Below are 19,684 nucleotides of genomic sequence, written 5' to 3'. Positions count from 1 at the left end.
CCACGCCCCCGCGGCCCGCCATGACCGGCGCCGGCGCAGCTCGGAGTTTTACTTCCGGGGTCAGAGGTGGCGGCGGGGCCGGAAGTGGCTTGCTCTGGGGGAGTACTTCCGGCGAGGCCTGGAAGCGGTGGCGGCTGTCGGCTGTCGGCAGGTACCGGGCGGTCCGGGGCGAGGTTGGTACCGGAGCTCGGCGGAGCGGAGCCGTCCTGGGGGCGGGTTCGGGGCCGGAGCAGAGCGCCGGGGCCTTCGCTGCGGGGCGGCTGCGGGGCTCCCGTTCCTGGGTCTCCGGGGCCGCCTGGCCGTGCCTTGCCTTGTTTCCGCGGTGCTGCGCAGCGCCGCCTCCCGAGGCGGCAGCGGGGCCGTCCCAGTGGGTGCTGCTGCCCCACGGCGTTTTGCTGCCGGGCTCCCGAGGCCTTCACCGACATCCCGGGGCCGCCCCAGGCCCCGGTACCGGCTGCGGGCTGGCCGTGGCGGTGCGGTGGGAGCTCAGCTCCTATCCCACGGGATCCCCGTAGCGCCGGGCCGGGATTGGGGGAGCTCCGCTCACAAAGCGGTGATTTGAGAGCTCGGGGCTGCGGGGCCGCGATCTGCCCGTGCTGCCCCTCAGGAAGCAGCTGTGGTACCGGTAACTGCCCGGTGCCGTGTCCTGTGGTGCCTGGGCTGGGCAGCAGCTGCTGCCCCTTGTCACGTGCTGCCACCCGGCAGCTTCTGAGGTCACTCACTGGACCCATGGAGAAGTTTTATTTCTGCTCTTTGTGTGAAACCTGTGGGCTTTATCGTTTCTGCATTGTGATCCTGAGCCTCTGATGGGCCTTACTGAAACCAGAGGCTAATTGCACAGCGATCACGCCGGCCCCCAGGCTCTGCATGAGGAAAGCTGCCAGCTTGGGGGTGGGATCTTGAGCTGCTCTTGAGGACCGGAGCTCTCTCTGATATTCCTTATGCAGGCTGCACTGAGCTTGTGTGTGCAGAGGAGGGGAGGCCCTGGGGCCGGTGCAGCTGGCAGGGGGATGCAGACCCTGCGAGGTCTTACGGTGCTTTGAGAGCCCTGTTCACAAACAGAGCAGCTGAGCTGGGGCTGCAGGGGATGGTGTGGGGCTGACCGGGTGAGGGACAGCACGGCACAGGGAGTGTGGGCAGCTCACAGAAGGGCACTTGTTGTCAGTGCATCTCTTCCCTTTGGGCACTCAGACACGTGTCAGCAGCTGGTGAAACACCTGCAGCTGGTGGCTTTAAAGCAGCCCTCCCGCACTTTCCAGGTATCTCATCTTCAGTGCAGAGTTTGGTGCAAAGGCTGTCACTATCAAAAGAGGTGACATGAGAATTAGCTGTTGAAGTCGTCATGTGAGCTGAGAAAGGCACATTAATAGGAAGTTGGGGGCGCGGGAGGAAAGGAGAAGCGGTGTCACAAGATGGAAAGGCTTCTTACTGTAAGACATGTCATTAGCATGCAAACGTGTGCTAATGAGAAGCTTGTGATTTGAATCTAAAAGGCAGGAATGGAAGAGGGAGAGGCTGCGGGCTGTGAGGGGGCTGCTGCAGCCTTTCCAGGGATAGGTCCCATGTTGCTTTTGGCTTTTTCTCCAGGAAAGGAACATGACTGTGTCTCCAGAGCTTTTGGAACCCCAGCAGGTCCCCAGTGCAGTGTTGCTGCTGTGCATCGTGGCACTGAACGCTCAGTAATTCATCTGGCACCTGGGAAGAGGCACATTTAGCACGCTCAGAGCAGCCTCTGCTCACTGTCCTTCCTGCCCTGTGGTGGAACAACCCCATCTGAGCAGGAAATATTCTGGTGTTTTCAGTGTTTCTGTACCTCAGCGCCTCTGTTTTACTCTGAAGGTAAAACCCTTCTCACCGCTTCCTGCCCAGATCTCTGTGCTGGCTTCAGGACAGGCATCAGCTCTCTCCTGGAAAGCTGGGGCTGAATAAGTGATGGCTTTAGGCCAAGGAGAGCCAGGGATGTCCCTGCCACCGCGGGGAGCGGGGCTGAGCATCTCCCAGGGTGAGCCTAAAGCGCTCTGAAGTTGCCGGGGCTGCTTAAGTGCAAAGTGCTGTTTGAGTGGAGAGCGGTGACGCTCTGCCACAGAGAAGGCGGCAGGCAGGCGATCTATTATTTAGCACTCACAGATGTCTGGAACTTTTCTCAGTTTGAGATGGGCCCCTGGCTCATGGCAGCGAAGGGCCGCGCTGGCCGTGGTTGATCTGAAGTGACAAATCCTCGGCTCCTTCTGCAGGGCTGCAGGGAGCGGCTGGTGGGGACCTGACAGCCCCGGCTCCCTCCCTCCTTCCTTCTCTCCCTCCCCAAGGGCTGCAGCTCAGAAGCTGCTTGCACTCCCAGGGTTGTGGTTGCAGCAGTGTGGGGCAGCTCCTGCCGTTGTCCCAGCGTGTGGTGGCTGCCTCTTCCTGTGGTTCTGGGCACGGTCCTGGGGCTTTTTCCCTCAGGCAGCTCTTAATGCAGCCTCCTGGTTTTGAGTGAGACTTGCTGTAATAAAACGGGTCTGACTCTGGGTTCCAGAGGAAGCAGAGGTGCTGGGGCAGCAGCTAATCAGTAAAATGCAGTTGTTTGGAGACCAAAAATCTCTGAACGTGAGTGTTTTGGAGAGCATGAGTTTGTCCTGGTGCAGTAGCTGTGGATCACAGTGGGGTGAAAATCTGGGCACGGCGGCCCCCTGCTTTGGCACCTTCCTCCCTGTTTGTCTCAGGCGTGCGCTCAGCTTCGTTCGCACAGCAGCCTCCTTGTGCTCTGCTGACGGAAGGGAAACATTTTCACACAATGGCTGGCACGGCTGCCTGAAAACAAGCGTCAGCCTCGGCACCCCGACCCGCTCGCGTGGTGGCTGCACACCCAGCACTGCCAGGACCAGTGCCGATGGTGGCTGATCCCTGCCGTAAAGCTGAGCCGTGGGGCTGTTGGTGGCTGGTTTCTGCCTCCCTGAAGTGGGCAGAAGGGATGGGGGTCCCTGTGCTGGTGCAGGGGGCGGGGTGCAAGCCCTGAGTGAGCTCTGATGTGCTTTGTGCTGACCTAAAAGGCTGCGCGTCACGGTTCAGCCTGGTTTCTGTGACATGATGTGGGATAGCAGTGGGAAAACTGTGAGACCGTGACATGGTGTTAGCCTTTTCCAGTAGGAACGGTGTAAAACAGACAGCATCCAGCTGAGCTGCTAACAGGGTTGTGTGCCTGGAGGAAAGGCATCATGTGCACGTTTCCTTTCTGTGCTTGCCTGCCTGCAGCTGACAGCACTGCAGAGAACAGGAGGGTGACACCCCCGGGCGTAAGGCTGTGGCATCGCTCCCCCAGGCTTCCCGTGTTGTCTCTCCATAGGTGATGTTGTGGCTCTGCAGATGTGGCCCTGACTGACGTAGGCCCCAAGTTGCTTGGGCCAAGGATGAGCAAGCCGACAGACCTGCAGCACGACCTGGAACGGAGCCTCCCAGCCATCGCGTCCATCAGCACCTCGCTTTCCCAGAGCCAGGGCTTCTCCCCGTACTGCTACTTCTCTCCAGAGAAGAGGAAAGCCATCTCGGATGTGAGGAGGACCTTCTGTCTCTTTGTCACCTTCGATCTGCTCTTCATCTCTTTGTTGTGGATAATCGAACTGAATGTAAGTTGGGAAAAACAAAGGTGTGGAGTCTTTGCCTTCTTAAGTCGTGCTTTTGTAAACTCGGCTTCCTCTGCGCTAATTGCTGCGTTTCAGAAGTCTCAGGCCAAGTCTTTGTTTGCTCTTCCCAGCGTTCTCTGATTTGCAGTGGCTGAGCAATCAGTGTGCAGTCAGTGCTAGCTGAAGTCCAGTTCATTTCCTGTGAGCGGCCCCGCTGCGGCTGCCCGGGGTCGTTAACGCCATGCATGCAGTGCTGGGTGTTGTGGTGTAATGAGATCTGTGGGATTGGGAGGGGGAGCCGTCGGCCAAATTTCTCTCCTGCCCTCTTAAAGAGAAGCTGCTCTCTGCCTGTGCCAAGCAGCTGCCAGCTTTGCTGAGTGCCCTGTTCTGGAAGCCTCGGAGGGCGAGGAGGGGAGCGCAGACCTTCCTCGCGCCGCCCAGCTGGCACAGGGCACAGACAAAAAGGGCTTTGAGCTTTGGACCCGGAGCTCTGCTGCTAATCTCTGCTCCTGTGAACCGAGGTGCAGCTCTGCCACAAAGGAGCCGGTGGTTTCGGTCCCCTCTGCAGAGGTTTCGTGCCAGCACAGGGCGCTGCGTTTGCTTTTTCTGTCAACAGTTGCAACCAATGAGGAAATCTGGTTTATTTACTTCAATCTCGTCAGGTCAAAGTTGTTCCCTGGCCTACGTTTATTTATTTTTTCCCCCTCCACCGGTCCCAACTCGTTTGGCCGCGTGGGGAATGGGTTTCAGGTTACAGGTACTCCATGTCCTCGCACAGAACAGCCTGATTGGAAAGGCAAGATGATCAGATAGACCCCGCTGCTTCTGCAGGCCGCCCTCCGGTGTCTGGCCTTTGTTTATCAGCGCTGGATCCTGTGCTCACTTAGCAGCTCTTATCTGTGCCCAGCTTATCTCCCGCAGTGTCTGCACGTAACGGATTGCCTCGGCCAGCAGCTCCGTCACCCCGCTCTGCCAAGAGGCTGCAGTGACCCCCACAGCCTCATGGCAGCACGGCAGCTCTGGGGCAGCATTCCTGCGATGCCGATGGTGCCCTGGACCCCAGCCTCCTGCTCCCTCCTTGGTTCTCTCCAGAGAGAGCTTTTCTGCAAATGCCAACCTGCAGCCCTGGGGAAATGCTCTGGCAGCGCGGTCGTCAGGGTAATTCTGAGCGTAGGTCGTGCAGGTAGCCATTAATGAGTGACTAACTGGTGATATTTAGGCCCCGAGCCGAGATGCTGCATATTTAAGGCTATTAGGACGACTTATTTGCCTAGTTATGAAGAGCAATGAGTTTATATCGTGACTAATGCTTTTTTTATCAAATGGTTTCCTTTGCTGCGAGATAAGCTGAGCAAATTGGCCCTCGTTAAATGTCTGTCTCCTGCAAACTGTCATTCTGTGAGCTTGCTGCTCTCAGAGACAAAGAGGTGCCCCAGTCGGCTCTTCTTACTTGTTCATATTTAAACTGAAACACCTCCCAAAAACTGTAATTCAAAGCTTCATTCAGTTCAGTTCCCCCTCTAACGTCTCCTAGCAGAGCAGTGCTGTTGGAAGAGGCTCTGTGGGTCCCTTTCAGTTCAGGATTTGCTTGGTGGCTGCTCATTGAAGCTGGTGCGAGCCCTACAGCCTCAAATCTAAAGCAGCAGTGCAGAACTGCTCACCCCCTCCCCTCCCTGACTGTTAAGCAGCAGCCCTGACCTAGAGGGCCCACTTCCCAATGGCTGCCTCGTCTGTCCTTGGACTGGCTGACGAGAGGGTGCCAGGGCACCAGCCTGCCAAGAACTGGCCTGAGATCCACCAACTTGTTTCTCACAGATCATCAAACAGCTGTCAGCATATACCAGCTTCCAGGCCAGCTGGGCTGTGTTCAAACCAATAGCCTAAAGGTGAAGCATTTGTTCCAGTTACCTGAGCCATCCACTTCCTCATAAACAGCGATTCCAAGCTCCTGAGAACAGGATTTATGGTGTCAAAAGCATCAAGGCTGTCAAGCCCCACGTTTTTTAGGGGTGAGATAAGAGAAGCTCTTTCAGATTTTTCCATGCCCTCTTACAATCCTGCAGAATCCTGCTTTTGCCTCTTCAGGCTTTCCTTGTGTCTCTACGTGTTTCTGGCCTTTGGACCCCTCTCCTGCCATGCACCAAGACAGATCTTTTGGGTGTCCAGAAGGGCTTCCTGGGGCTTTTCACCTGCCCCGTGTTTCCTCCTGTGCAGCTGAAGTCTGTCCCTGAAAGGATGGGCACAAAGGGGGAGGTGCTGTCCTGTAGGCTGCAGGAGACAGAGGGCTTTAGGGTGGTGATGTGCTGCCATGGGATACGCTGAGCCAAACAGCAGCTTTTCCATGTGAGGAAGCCCCACGCAGAATGCTTAATGTACTGGTGTGCTGCTGCAGCCCCGGCTGCCTTCAGTGTGAAGCAGAAATGTGCTGCTGCATCTTCCCGTGGTCCTGTGCCAGCAGAGGATCCTGCAGTGTGCATTTGTATGCTTAATGCATAACCTGACCCAGCAGCAGCCTCTGGACACCGCTTGGCCGGGTTCTTTCTGTCATTAGTTTCTTATCAGTGCACTCAATGGCTTTCTCATTTCCTGTCTCCTCTTCAGACCAAGGATGGCATTCAGAAGAACTTGAAGAATGAAATCTTCGATTACAATTTCAAGACCTCTTTCTTTGACATATTTGTGAGTATCCCAGCCTGCTGCCAGTGGGGCTTATAGCTCGGAGCTCAGCCTGGCTGTGGGGCTGCTGGGGGGGGCAGCTGGGGGTCTCCCACATCCCTGCTGCTCCTGGCCCAGCACTCGGGCAGCTCACAGCCCCCCCCTGCTGCACTGCTGACCCCTCCTGGCTCTGTAGGTGGTGAGGTCCCGGGGGGGGCTGCGTCCTTCCAGCACCTGGCAGGGGGACAAGGACACCATCGATATCAATGGCTTTTTGTTTTGAAAGGTCTTGGCTTTCTTCCGATTTTTTGTGTTGCTGCTGGCCTACGCGGTTGTGAGGCTGCGCCACTGGTGGGTCATAGCGGTAAGAAGGGCCGTTTTCGTTTTCCTGTTTTCACTTTGAGCCTCTGCTTGGAGTTTGCCGAGATCTGAGATACGTGATTTTATTTTCCAGGTCACCACGTTGATATCCAGTGCCTTCCTGATTGTGAAGGTCATCCTCTCCGAGGTTGGTTCCCGTGGGCTCACAGGGGATTGCTTTGTGATTGCTGCTCGCTGCTGTTTGCCATTTTCTGTGAACTCCCTGTGACTTTTTGCTTTTTCCCCACACAGCTTCTCACCAAAGGGGCGTTCGGCTACTTGCTTCCCATCGTCTCGTTTGTCATTGCTTGGTTAGAGACTTGGTTCCTGGATTTTAAAGTCCTCACTCAGGAAGCAGAAGAGGAACGATGTAAGTATTCTGTTTCTCTGGCAGGAGCCAGCAGAGCAGGCCACCAGGCCTGGCCTTTCTGCTGCTTTGGCAGCACCTTGGCAGAGGTGACATTTATGGAGAAGTGATCTCCAGGCTGGCTGCGACGGGAAGTGGCTGATTCAATTCTGTTACAGTCTATGAGTCCCTTCAAGGGAAGAATATACCAGATTATGAAAAGCATCTTTTAATTTGAGAAGAGAAAAACGTGCCAGATTCTCCAGTGTCTGGATACCGAAGCCAGACGTGTTGGAAACAGAGCTCACCTCCACATCAGTGAAAATGTTTTGGAACAGTGGGACAAATGCCAGGCGGGTGGTGGGACTGTCCAGATTGTGAGATCCATCTTCAGATCTGGGCTGGAGACCTTTGGAGAGGAATGATGCAAAGATCTGCAACGGGGCTGCAGTGCGGGTTGCTGCGTGTGAGATTTCAGAGTCTCTAGTCACCGAGGTCAGATTAAACTGGGACTGAATCTCTGTGACCTAATGCTTCATGAATGACTGCGTGTGGCACCTGTCCCTTCCAAGGGTCCTTCTAGGGACTGGCTGCTCGCTCTGTGTAATGCAGCTGTAATGTAAAGCAGTGCTGTTACAGCACGAGGGCTCAGTCGTTCTCCCAGGCTTCTCTGACGAAAGAGAACTGGGAAATGGCCCATAAACTGAGAAGTGTTTGTCAAGTGAGGCCGGATCAGAAATGCACTGAATGACTGGAAAGCACCAGAGGATGTTTGGGTCTTGCAAGAAGGCTTTAAGATGAAAAATGATCAAGTGTTTAATGCCTCTATTGGATTAGGCTCGGGTTCCAAATTGCTTCCAGGGGAAGCTCTTATTTAATTAGATGCTTAATCGCCTTTGGATTTGACAGGCAAAAGAGCCCATTGATCTCCGTGCAGATAAAATGTCTCCAACAAAAGATGAGGCAATAGGAGCTGAAAAGCTTGTGGGCTGGCTGGTGTCAGTGCGGGCAGAGCAGCTGTGTCTGGCAGAAAGTGGTTGGGAGGCTGGAGAGGGGAGGGGAGGACGGGGCCTCAGCCCCCTTGTTTAGGACTTTGCATGTGAAACCTGCTCTGCTTTGCAGGGTACCTGGCAGCCCAGGCTGCAGCTGCCCGGGGGCCCCTGCTGTACCCTGGAGCCCTTTCTGATGGGCAGTTCTACTCCCCGCCGGAGTCCTTTGCAGGTAACATCCTCTGCTCCCATCCCACGTTCCTCTGGGAGCTCCTTGCCCCTCTTACTGCCCTCTGTCTGAGCTGTGTCTCGTTAGCCCAGCTCTTGGCAGAGGCAGCAAGGCCTCCAAAAACGGGTGTTGCAGAACCTTTCCTTGCCCCATGCTGCTGCCCCGCTGCCATGGTGCCATGGAGGAGCAGGATCATGCTCAGCCTGGCTTTGGCACAGTGGGAAACGAGAGCATTTTGTGGTCTTGGGGTTAAATGCTCTTAAGCTGCAATTAAAGTGCTTGTGGTTAAACGCTGCCCTCACTACGAAGGCATGGGGGTGAATCGCTGAGAGCAGGTGAGGGTCGGAGCTGGCAGAGTGCTGCTGCCTTGTGCTGGCTGTGGCACCATCCCTGCTCGGCAGCCAGCAGCCATCAGCCAGAGCAGTTGTCCCAGTGTTGCTGACACCCAGGGCACGCTCAGTGCCCACAGCCTGGCTGGGAGCAGAGCAGCACCTGGCAGCAATCTCTGTGCTGGGGGAGACAGGAGCTGGGCTGTGCTGGGCTCACACCCCCTGCTAGCAGCGTTTGATCCGTTGCAAGGTCAGGGGGAGGTGTACAAATGGGCTCTTTGTTACCTGTGCTTTAATTGTGTGTTGCACCCAAGGGTCGGACAACGAGTCGGATGAGGAAGGTCCGGGAAGGAAGGCGTTGACAGCTCAGGTAAATAGAGACAGGCAGTCCTGTCCCTCGTGTCCAGGCCCTTTGCCTGGGGATGTTTGCTGAAGTGCTCTGCCTGCCCGCATGGCTCCTGGGAGCGCTGGCATCGCGGCTGCAGCACGAGGGTTTCTCAGTGACACAGCAGCAGCCAGCTTTCCCCTGCAGCTTCCCCCAGGGACGTGGCTCCGGCTCTGCCTCTCCCCCCTTCCCTGATCCTGTATCACGTGCCAGAAGGGCTCAGCCTTGACCATCCTCGCTGAATTCTAGCGAGCGGGGCGGTGCTTCACCTCCCTGAAGTCTGGCTGGGCACAGGCTTCTCTGTGCTGCTTTCCAAGTGGTTCTGCTGCTGTTCAGCTCCGGTTTTGGCACTTTCACAGAAGGAAGCTCTGTGCACCTCGCAGCCCTTTGCCTGCTGGAAACCCTTGCACTAAGGCAAGAGAGTTGCTGGTGGGCGCAGCTGGTGTGTGGATGCAAGCCAGGGCAGGAAGCATGACTTCAGGCTCCAAAATGAGGCCTCTGTGCCCTGAATTTAAGAGATTGGTGCTGTGTGGTGATGGGAGGCAGCCCACCTCCCTCTGCCAGCCCTGGGAGCAGGGCAGCAAACCTTGCACACACACATATACACACACATACATGTTGGGCTTTCTGCAAACCCTTCTAGTGAAATGTTCCCTTCTCTCCTAGGAGAAAGAATACGTCCGACAGGGCAAAGAAGCTATGGAAGTTGTGGACCAAATCCTCGCCCAGGAGGAGAACTGGAAGTTTGAGAAGAACAATGCAAGTGTCCCCCACAGCCCAGTGCTGGGCAGCGCTGGCAAAGAGCACGGATGGCTTAGCAAAAACTGGAGGACAAACGAGGCTTTTGAAACCTCCTTGCAACATGAAAAATTAACAAGCGTTACAATTACCTGATTGAATTAGGAATCCATTCCAGCTCAGTTAAATGTAAAATCCCCCCTTATTTAATTAGACGTTTAATTGCCTTCCCGTTTGATGGGAGAGAGCCCACGGCTCCTCCTTCTCAATGGCAGGCGGGCAGGGGGGGGACAGCTCACCTCTGGGGGGGTGAGGGCTGCAGAGCATCGTGCTTTTAGGAGCACAGCAGGTCTGGGGAGGCTCTGGCTGCTTGGGCTGCAGCCAGTCTTGGAGCAGGAGTGTGTGGGGCACAGCCCAGAGCTGTGTGCAATCCCCCTCCTCAGGACAGGGCCGTTGTGGACAGAGGGATGTGTATCAGCAGCTCTGACATGCGTTTTTCCTCAAGCTACAGCAGGGTTTTCTGGGGTAGCTAAGGCTCCTTTCTGTCTCTGTAGAGTGGTGTGAAAGTGCTACTGCCTTTGTCCCCCCCGAAATCAACCTTGTTTTCTACTTGTGGGCTTGCAATGCACTTGAGGTGAGAGTCCTGCAAACTGCACTCTCATCTGGTGTTTAAAATTCCCCTGTCAAGTGATCCATTGTTTGATGCCAAACTAGCTGGGCAGATTGTTTTCTTTATCCAAAGGGGGATGGATTTAAATAGACTAATCAGAGTTTAACACAGGGCTAATGATGAAAGGTTATCATCTGTCCATCCCTAACCCCTCCAGGGAGTCTCTTCTCAGATGTAGGTAACAACAGCAGTGCTGGCAAACTAACCCCTCTCTCATACAGTGGTGTTGGTAGCTTGCTACAAAGAGAATTTGACCTTGAAACTGAGTTTGCAGGCTGGCAAGGGTTGGATTCTTTTCCTGTCTCATCACTGCTGCTTCTCTGGATGTTGTTTTGTTTATGGAAATTTGTGCATGGGCATCTGAAATGGGCTCAGTGCCGTTCTGTGCTGGGGCTGCCTGGCGTGGGGGAGCAGGAGCAGTTTGGGGCCAAGAATGGCCCTAGGAAATGGCCCTGGAGCGGGCGAGCTCCTGCAGGGCCCAGGGACATCAGGCTTCACCTTGGGTAGAAGCAGTTCTTGTTACTTTGCCAGCATAAATGAAACTTTCTTGTTTCTTGCACAGGACTTCGGTGATGTCGTTTACACGTTTGAAATACCTTTCCATGGCAAGACCTTTATTTTAAAGGTAAGAGCCTTCCTGTTTTGCTTCCTTAGCCTGTGTGATGCATACAGAAATCGCTGCTCTGCTTGGAGCCACGGCTCGGCTTTCACGCTCTCTCCTGGCCCTGGCAGCACAGGTCAGCCTGCAGAGCACTCTTTGCTTGAGACAGATGAACTGCTCTGCACGCTGTAGGGAATCTCTCCAGGAAAACCCCTTGGCTGGCAGACAAACTCCCCGGCAAATATGCTGGGCCCCAGTCTTTGCTGGTGGAAGTGGGAGCAGGTGACTGCAAGACTCGCTTCCAACCCCAGCATCTAGGACTAATCTGACCAAGGAGGCTAATTGCAACTAATTGCCAGCAAGACCAGGGCTGAGCGTGCGTCTGCTGCTGCCTGGCATTGAGAAGAGCTGCTCGGAAGCGCGGCGCTCGGTGCCCTCGCTGGAGCAGCTTGGCTGCAAACCATGCTTTAATGAAGCATCGGTGCTGCGGTGGCTTTTCTTTGTTCCAGTGCATATGCTGCCTCGCTGGCAGAGCTGCTGGAGGAGCAGTTCTGTGTTGGTGAGGATGGTCCCGCTCTGCTGTGTTAACCGTTTGCTTCCGAAGGTCCCCAGTCCCATGAGGACGTGGAGAAATGAATGTTAGCTGTGCTGGAGTTGTGGGAATCTTTCTGGTGGCTTTCCAGAGCAATTGCACGTGCAGCAGAGTTGCTGAGAAGGCGGAGTGAGGGCAGAGGGGCCTGAAATCGCTCTGTGTGGCCGTGGTGCAGATGGATGCTTGTCCCCCTTCCCAGCAGGCAGCAGCTCAGTGACTGCTGATCCCAGTTCTGATCCCCACGCCTGCCCTTCTCCCTCTTTGGCAGCAGGAAGCAACGTTGGCTGTGCGGCCTCACCGCTGTCCTCCTGCTTCCTCCCAGTTGTTCTTTCTGATCTGCTCTGCGCTCCTTAGGAAAAAGAATCACCCCCAAGCGGAGTGAGGGACCGGCTGACCGCTCTGTCTGTCCTCAGGCTTTCCTGCAGTGCTCTGCTGAAACAGTTTACCAGGAGGTTATTCTGCAGCCCGAGAAGATGATCCTGTGGAACAGAACAGTGGCAGCTTGCCAGGTGAGCGTGCCGGACAAAGATGGCTTAATCACAGGAGCTCCTTGAAGCGGAGAGCTGCAGCTTCCCAGCCCAACGCCGGCTGTCAGCGGTGCCCAGGCCCTACTGGAGCTGAGCTGGATCAGAATCACCGAGGCGTTAAATCTCCGCCGCTCAGCCGTACGATCCGAATGCTCTGCGGCGGCCAGCTGCGTGGCTGTGCCCATCCAAAAGCCCACGAGGTGGGCAGGGAGCTGGGCCAGTGCCTGAGCCAAGCCTGCTTCTGCTCGGCGCCGTTTGGCGCTGCCGGCGTGGCGGGGATCCGACGGGGACGCCTGTGCTCCCCCAGGAAGGAGGGGCGGCCCTGGGCCAGCAGACAAACCTGTGTGCGCTGCCACAGCTCATCCCCTGCCCCCAGATCAGCTGCTGGAGCCACTCTATGTGCTCCCAGCTGTGAGGGGCTGCAGTGCCCAGCTGTTGGCAGCTGCAGGCGCAGGCTGAAGAGTTTCCTTTCCTTTCTCCCAGATCCTGCAGCGGGTTGAAGACAACACGATCGTTTCATACGACGTAGCAGCCGGGGCTGCAGGCGGCGTCGTTTCCCCCAGGTCAGTTTCTTTCACTGCTTCGTACTGAGCCTCTGAACACCTGTAAAACACAGAGAAGCTCCTGAGCTCAGTGAGAGCCAGCAGGGCTGGGTGACGTCCCCAAGGCAGGGAGTCCCTCGAGTGCCTTACAGATGCTATGGCAGGAGTCTCAGAGCTCAGAATCTGTCCCGGTCGCTCCCTCTGTCTCCCTGCTAACTGTGCTGCCTGTGTTTTGGCCATATGTTGACATACCTCTGCCACAGCCTTTCCCAGCAGCCCCAGGCATGTGATCTGCTCCTTCCAAATCTCACGCACATCTCAAAGCTGCCGTTGCCCTTTCTTTGCTCAGGGACTTTGTGAACGTGCGGCGGATCGAGAGGAGAAGAGACAGGTACATTTCCTCAGGGATGTCGACCACGCACAGCCTGAAGCCTCCACTCTCCAAGTACGTCAGGTAAGAGGCAGATTCTGTTGTTTATTTGTGTATTTTTAAGCTGGTATCTGACACGTGCCTTGCTTAAGCATAGGGCAGAGAGCCACTGAAATGAGAACCCTGCTGTCTTCCTGGCACCGTTTGCAGGAAGCTGATCTATTTGTGGAACCAAACCTTGCTTCCCTTGTTCTTCTCCCTTTGTTAAGGAAACGCTCTGTGCTGCTCGGGCGTTTCCCAGCCCCGCTCTGGGGAGCGGAGGTGCCGACAGTAACAGCCCCAACCCCAACCCCTCCTGCATCCTGTTTGTGTAGCAGCCAATTCCCAAACAGGGCCAGCTGCCGTTTCGGAGGGGCAGTGAGCAGCTGCCCACGTCTTTCTGTAAGCCTCTCGGATGCCTTTTGCTTCTCGTAAGCCACTCGCTTACTGACTCTAAAGCCTGCAGGCACCGAGGGACGTTCCTGGGGGTGCAGTGAGCTGTGCTGGGGTGGGACAGCTTCCAGAGCACCAGGGGGGTCCCGGCCTCTCCCTTTGCACAGGGCTGGTTCCACACAGCTGCTGATGGATCTCAGCAGGGCTGGTCTCATCACACGAGGTTCCTTGTTACTGCCTGTGCTGCTGCCTGGGGCCCAGCTGTGCCGCTTCACGCGCTGACTTTGTTTTTCCTAATAATCTGGTTAAAGTAATTGACATTTTAACTCGGAGACGTTGTAGCTGCCTCAGTCTATTTAAGAGCTGGGGACTTCGGGGGCCTAGAAAACAAAAAAAAAATCTGTTAACAAATGTATGCAGCAAAAATAGTGCATGTTCCTGAGCAGGGAAGGGAAATCTGTATTTGGGCTGCGTGTGCGAGCGCAGCTCTCGTCTCTGAGGCGCTCAGATGGTGTAGGAAGGCTGCAGAGACGCGGCGGTGCGCTGAGCTCGGCCCGACCGTGGGGCCTCCCTGGGTGCTTCCCACTTGTTTGCAACCAATTCTGCAGTGCTGTGTCTCTGCAGCCTCCCAGCAAAGCAGTGCCAGCGTCGGCCAAGCCGGAGGTCTGGAGGCAGCCCCAGCGCTGCTGCTGTGGGGAAACTGCTGGGCAGATTGCATTTGTGCCCATAGTCGGCCAGGTTCCTTCCTGGATGCTCTGAGCATCTGCTGGTGCCCTGCTGGGCTGCTGTCAGGTGAGGGGCTGTGGCTGCAGGAGCCAACGTGGGGTCGGTGCAGTGCGAGCAGGGCTTTGGGGGGTGGCTCCACAGCCTTCCCATATTGATTTGGTGCTGTTGTTTCCCCCAAAGGGGTGAGAATGGACCTGGAGGATTCGTCGTATTGAAGTGCCCCAGCAACCCCCGGGTCTGCACTTTTATCTGGATCCTAAACACGGACCTGAAGGTAAAGCACTGATGTGTGAGCGTCGTGGCCGTGTCCCAACCCCAGCAGAGCTCATCAGTGTGCTTCTAAAGCTCTGCCTAGGGCAGGATGGGGCTGAGGACCTGGGCAGTGCAGGGGCTGCTGTCCTGCTGCGAGCCTCCCCTGGGCACGGCTCTGAGCTGCTCTTGGAGGCTGCAGTAGTGGGACCTGAGTTTTGCAGACAGGACCTGATCACCACCTGAAAATCTCCCTCTTTCCCCCTCAAGTTTCCCCGGTGTAGATCTGGGAAACCCTTCCTTACCTGACAGATCTTGGTTACGGGGCTTCACCTCTGTGCGGGGACTGGGAAGAGGTGATTTTCATCCAACCTTAGTTGGACAGGGAAGCGTTGCCTGGCTGCGTGCTGCTCCCAGGAACCTACAGCAGGGATGAATCATTTGCTCCCAGACACCTCGGCACAAACGCAGACCCCCGCGGAGCTGCGGCCGCACGCGGAGAGCAGCGCTTCAGCCCCGCGCCGTGACCCAAATCCGGAGCTATTTGTGGAGCTGCACGCAGAGTCCTTGCTGGTGGCCGGGACAAAGGCAGCAGGCAGGGAGCCGGAGGGGGGGAGAAGGGGGGCGCTGCCCTGTTTTCTTCCTGCGCCGAGGTTGGTGTGGAAACGGCGCTGCAGCAGCGAGCACAAAGGCTCCATTCATCGGCGCTGCGCGGCGCGGCCCCCTCCCCTCCCACAGCCCTCCCCTCCCACGGAGCAGCTCGGCTGCCGTTCAGCATTGGGCTCTGGAAAGGCAGCGTGCAAACGATCCTCTTGGCGGCTCCTTGGCTGGGACGTGGCACGGCTGCGCCCGCCCTGCTGCCCCTGGCTCTGCTCGGCACAGGGTTGGAGCTGGAGCTGCTTCTCCTTCGTGCAAATCTCTCCTCCGCCTCCTCCTTCCCTTCTGGGCTGGAGGGAAATCGGCTCCATTTTGCACAACTGAGCTGGGAAAGGGGAGGTCCCCGCTCTGTGCTTCCCAGGACGCGGAGTGCTCTCCTGCTGCTGCTGGAAGAAATGCCAGAGCAGCCGAGCTATTAATAATGCTTCCACCATCTTCCTGAAGGGCTCTGCTGCTGCTCACAGCCCTCGTCGCTGCTGCCTTGGTATTTCCTTTGGCCCTGACGGCGTATTTATAGCTGGTGGCTCATCCCTTCCTCCAGCGAAGGGCAAGGGTTGCACACGTGTGTGTGTCTGTGTGTGTCTGTGTGTGTTTGTGTCTGTGCTGGCACTTTGCCCCCCCAGCTCAGTTTGGAGAGCTGCCCAAAATGGCCCCCGCTCCTCAGCTGGGTGCTGTGCCAGCCCCAAAGGGCCGAGGGGAAAAGCCTGCTTTGGGGAAAAGCCCTGCAGTGGGGGCTGAGGGAGCCCTTCCCCACATCCACAGGGGTTTTCCTGTGCCCTGGGCAGGGGGACGTGGCCCCTTCCCTCCTCCTCTGCACCTCAGCACCTGCCCCCTCCCAGCCCGGTGGCTGCTGCCTTCCCCCGCAGATCCTGGGCTGATTTTCTTAGCAGTTAATTGGAGCTCGGGCCGAGGCGGCGCGGGGTTGAGTCGTGCAGGGCTTTTTAGGGAAATCAAAACGTGCTTCAGTTCCTCCCCCAGATCCCAGAACTCCCTTGAGAGCGAGCAGCAGCTCCCCGCCGCGGTTTGCAGCCCCGTCCCACACCTTCTGGGCGCCCATAGCAGGGGTCCTGCAGGGCCTTTCCACTCCCTCTGGGTTTGCTGTGCTGCCGCCCTCACTCGTGTTCTGTTTCCTCTGCTCTCCTCGCAGGGTCGCCTGCCCCCGGTACCACATCCACCAGAGCCTGGCAGCCACCATGTTTGAGTTTGCCTTCCACCTGCGGCAGCGGGTCGGGGAGCTCTGCAGCAAGCCCTGAGCGCCGTGCTCTGCCCTGCTGGACTGGATGTGGGCAGGCAGGAGGGGCTGCTCCTCTCCTTCCCCGCCCAAACCGCAGCCCTGGAGCTGCCGTGTGGTGTGTGCCAAACCCCTGTCCTGCTCTGCCCTGCAGCTGGGATCTGCCCCGTGCTTGGTCTCCCCCCACATTGAGTCTGGGGGCTGTTGGCACCCCCAGGCTGCTGTGCCGAGGGTGAGGGGTTCGGAGGAGAAAGCCAGGCAGGGTGAGCACGCAGTTCTGTTCCCTGTCACCTGCTACTCACACACAGGGACAAAGCACGGCTCCTGTGTGGCTCGTGGGCACCTTCCCCTGCATGGGGGGCTGCTGTGGGGACCCTGGGGGCGCTGCATCCTGTGGATGCTCCTGAGCTCAGCGTGCAGCCCTGCAGGCTGTGGGATCAGAGCCTTCCGCCTTCCCCAGGGGCTGTGGGGGCGAATGCAGCTTGGTGCTGCCTGCACTGCTGCCACGTTCTGCTCTGTCACGGGAAGCAGCGTGGAGCTGCCCCTGCGTGGGTGCCCACAATGGCAGCCCTAGGGGGGGGGAGCACCTGTGGAACCCCCCAGGGGCTGGACCTGGGGTCTCTGCCCCTCTATCAGTGCCGGTCCTGGTGCTTCTGTTGGTACTGGGGGGCACCTCCGGCTGGCATCTGTCAGAATAAAGAGCCTTGCACTATTTGCAGCCCGCTGCTTTCCTCGTGCCCTTTGTAACTCGATCGAATAAAAGCGGGAGGAGCGCCTGCCTGGGGTGGGGGGGGGGGGCAGGCAAAAGGAATGCGCCCAGGGCTCCTGCAGGCCCACTGGCCACGGGGGTCACCGTCCCCTGCCCTGCTGGGCCACGCAGCATCCTTCCATCCCCCACACAAGGTCTGGCTGCATGTCCCAAAGGCTCCAGTTGTGCCCAGGAGTCCCAGTGGCACCTCGGTTCCATGGAAGGGGCTGCAGAGCAGTGCCCCCCCAGCCCGTCCCCATGGCCCGGCCCTCTGAGCCGTGCCCGCTGGCACCCTGCAAGTGCCTATCTGTCCACAGCCCCCATCTGTTGGCCCTACAAATAGCCCAGCGGGGGGGGGGGCCGTCAGCCAGCACCCCACTGCCAGCTCGCATGGCACAGCACAGCCTGGGGGGGGGGGGGGGAACAACACACCAGGATGGGACCCCGGTGGTCCTACAGTGGTAGAGCTGGTTTGGTGTGGAGCAGCGCCGGGTGGCGCAGACACCGTGCTGGTGACAGTCAGCCACAGAGCCTTTGTCACCTCTTGGGTCCATCGGATTCCCGGGGGGGGGCACATCCCATTGGGGGACACGTCATGGGGCACACGGGGCTGAGCGTGGCGGGCGCACACGAGGTGACGCACATGTCCCTCAATGCCACCTCCTGCTGCTCGCCCCTTGGCACCCTGCTGTCCCCTCGGTGCCAGTGACACGTCCCAAAATAGCCTCTGTGGGGCCATAAAAGCGGGGAGGGCGGCAGCGGGGGCAGCAGAAGCCACCGCTGGGAGCGCTGTGAGGATGTGGGGGCCGAGCACGGTGGGACGCAGCGGGGGGCTGCTCTGCAGTGCCCGCCTGGGCTGCCGCGTGCAGGAGGAGGATGTGGGGCGCCGAGATGTCCTTCAGTGCTGAGTGGTTGGACCTGGAGCTCAGCACCCGGCCTGAGGAGGGGTGAGCGGCAACCGCTGTGGGGTCTGGGAGCTCGGGGTCCCTGTAGGGCGTTGGGGCTGAAGGAGATCTGATCGTGGGGGAGCTCCTGGGGGGAGCCACGGGTTCCCCGTGAGAGGATCTTTGGGGTTGCTATGGGGGTCTGCATGGGGATGGAGGAGGCCGGGTGGAGGTGTGATGTGTTGGGGTCCCGTGGAGCTGTGGGGGTCCCTGGGGGGAACTGGGGGTCTCGTGGAGTCAGGTGGTGTCTGCGCAGTGACGGGGTTGCGGGTGGGGGTCTCTGAGCTTCCCATAAGGTTGTGGAGGTCCTGGGCTGGGGGGAGGTTCCAAGGGTCTTCGTGATGGTGAATAGAGAACAGTGGGGATTCTGAAATATCAATGGGGAGCACGGGGATGTCAGCGGGTCCCCGTGAGGTGGGATGGGACAGAAGGGTCTCCAACGGTGCTCGAGGGTTTGGGAAGCCACGGGGGTCTCCAAGATCTCCCATGGGGCTGGGTGGGACGGGGATCTCTGCAGCCGCCCCACGAGCTCCCCGTGCGCAGGTGGTGCCGGAGGGAGGTGGACCGGCAGCGCCGCGAGTCGCTGGAGCAGCGCGGCGAGACGCGGGTGCTGACGCAGCGCTCACCGTGGGGGCGTGCTGAGGGTCGGCGTCCTGGGGCAGCCCCTGGCCCAGCACCTCCTGCCTTACGCCCGCACCCTCCCGCTGCCCCTCTTCGCCCCCTCAGACCTGCGCGGATCCAAGCCGGGGCTCCGACGGACCCTCTCCCGTTCACTCTCCCACGAAGCCCAGAGGGGCTGAAGGCAGTGGGGTGGGGGGGGCTCGGGGCGCGGGATGAGATCGGGGGGGCGGCGGAGAGGGGGGTCTTGAGCTCCACTGCTCACCGCAGCCCCCGAAGATGATGGAGGAAGGGTGGGGGGACGTGGGGGTGGGGCGCTCACCCTGCGGTGGGCGGCAGAGGCCGGTGGGGACGGGGCGCAGCCGCGGTGCGATGTCCCGGGCAGAGAGAAGGGAGCGAGGATGAGGTGTGCTGAGCCCCCCCCGGGGCAGGGGCTGGGAGACACAGCAGCGTTGTGTTGTTTTGTACAGATGTGAATTTCTTTGTATTGCAATAAAAGGCGCAGCTTGGCTCTTTTGCTCCGGCAGTGGTTTGAGTGCAGGGTACCAGCCCCCCCCCCCCCCCCCCCCCCCCCCCCCCCCCCCCCTCCACAGGCCTGGATCAGCCCTAGAGCATTGGACTGTCCATGGGGCTGTGCCCCTCCGTTTGTCCCCTTCTGGCCCGAGGATGGGGACAGCAACCCTTTGGGAACTGGGGAAACTGAGGCACAGCCCATTGCTGTGGGATGCGGGTGAGCGGATGAGGGGAGTGGGGGGCAGATCTCTCTTATATAACTGTGCCCCCCCCCCCCGCCCATACCAGCCCATGCCAGGGTTCTGGAGGCCCTGGTGTCCAGCACCCAGATTAGCTGTTTCCCTCCCGGATGGATCCTGCTGTCCCTGGGCCACCGCCAGGCCCTTCGCCCATCCCCTTCCCATCCCCATCCATTCCCACTCGCTGCCCGTAGGACTTCGCCACCTTCACCCCTTCCTTCTCCCAGCCCCACAAGCAGCACCGCCCCCACATCCCAGGCTGCTGGGTGCAATGAGCGCACTGGGAGCTGGAGGGGTTGTTGGGCCTGATCCTGCCAGGGGCTGAGGTCCATCACACTCAGCTCAGCAGCATTAGCTTCACAAGGCAGCGCCTGGACAGACCCCATCGCTGTCCT

The 19,684-nt window shown here is 58.5% G+C and overlaps 2 protein-coding genes across 5 annotated transcripts; both read left to right on the top strand.

The window, feature by feature from the left end:
- Nucleotides 1-63: 63 nt before the first annotated feature.
- On the top strand, nucleotides 64-16,342 carry STARD3 (StAR related lipid transfer domain containing 3). 4 transcript variants are annotated; one of them, XM_048927166.1, is made up of 16 exons: nucleotides 78-173; nucleotides 3,323-3,602; nucleotides 6,201-6,278; nucleotides 6,541-6,618; nucleotides 6,709-6,762; nucleotides 6,867-6,984; nucleotides 8,083-8,181; nucleotides 8,822-8,877; nucleotides 9,559-9,651; nucleotides 10,863-10,925; nucleotides 11,907-12,002; nucleotides 12,504-12,583; nucleotides 12,912-13,016; nucleotides 14,271-14,364; nucleotides 15,331-15,335; nucleotides 16,144-16,342. In XM_048927166.1, the coding sequence occupies exons 2-16, from the start codon at nucleotides 3,387-3,389 to the stop codon at nucleotides 16,247-16,249; spliced, it is 1,341 nt and encodes a 446-aa protein (XP_048783123.1). In that variant the 5' UTR covers nucleotides 78-173; nucleotides 3,323-3,386; the 3' UTR covers nucleotides 16,250-16,342. The 4 variants fall into 4 exon arrangements, with proteins under 4 accessions (XP_048783121.1, XP_048783120.1, XP_048783122.1 ...); XM_048927164.1 differs by lacking the exon at nucleotides 16,144-16,342 and having other exon boundaries at nucleotides 64-151; nucleotides 14,791-15,827; XM_048927163.1 differs by lacking the exon at nucleotides 16,144-16,342 and having other exon boundaries at nucleotides 71-173; nucleotides 14,791-15,827.
- Nucleotides 16,343-17,710: 1,368 nt separating this feature from the next.
- On the top strand, nucleotides 17,711-19,053 carry LOC125684486 (titin-cap). The gene is given in 4 exon segments (XM_048926693.1): nucleotides 17,711-17,868; nucleotides 17,870-17,922; nucleotides 18,463-18,550; nucleotides 18,552-19,053. Coding segments are annotated over 4 exon segments (405 nt in total). The 5' UTR covers nucleotides 17,711-17,772; the 3' UTR covers nucleotides 18,720-19,053.
- Nucleotides 19,054-19,684: the final 631 nt, after the last annotated feature.

Source organism: Lagopus muta, chromosome 25, assembly GCF_023343835.1.
Source record: "Lagopus muta isolate bLagMut1 chromosome 25, bLagMut1 primary, whole genome shotgun sequence".
NCBI lineage: Eukaryota > Metazoa > Chordata > Aves > Galliformes > Phasianidae > Lagopus > Lagopus muta.
This window is presented reverse-complemented; position numbering and strand designations above follow the sequence as displayed.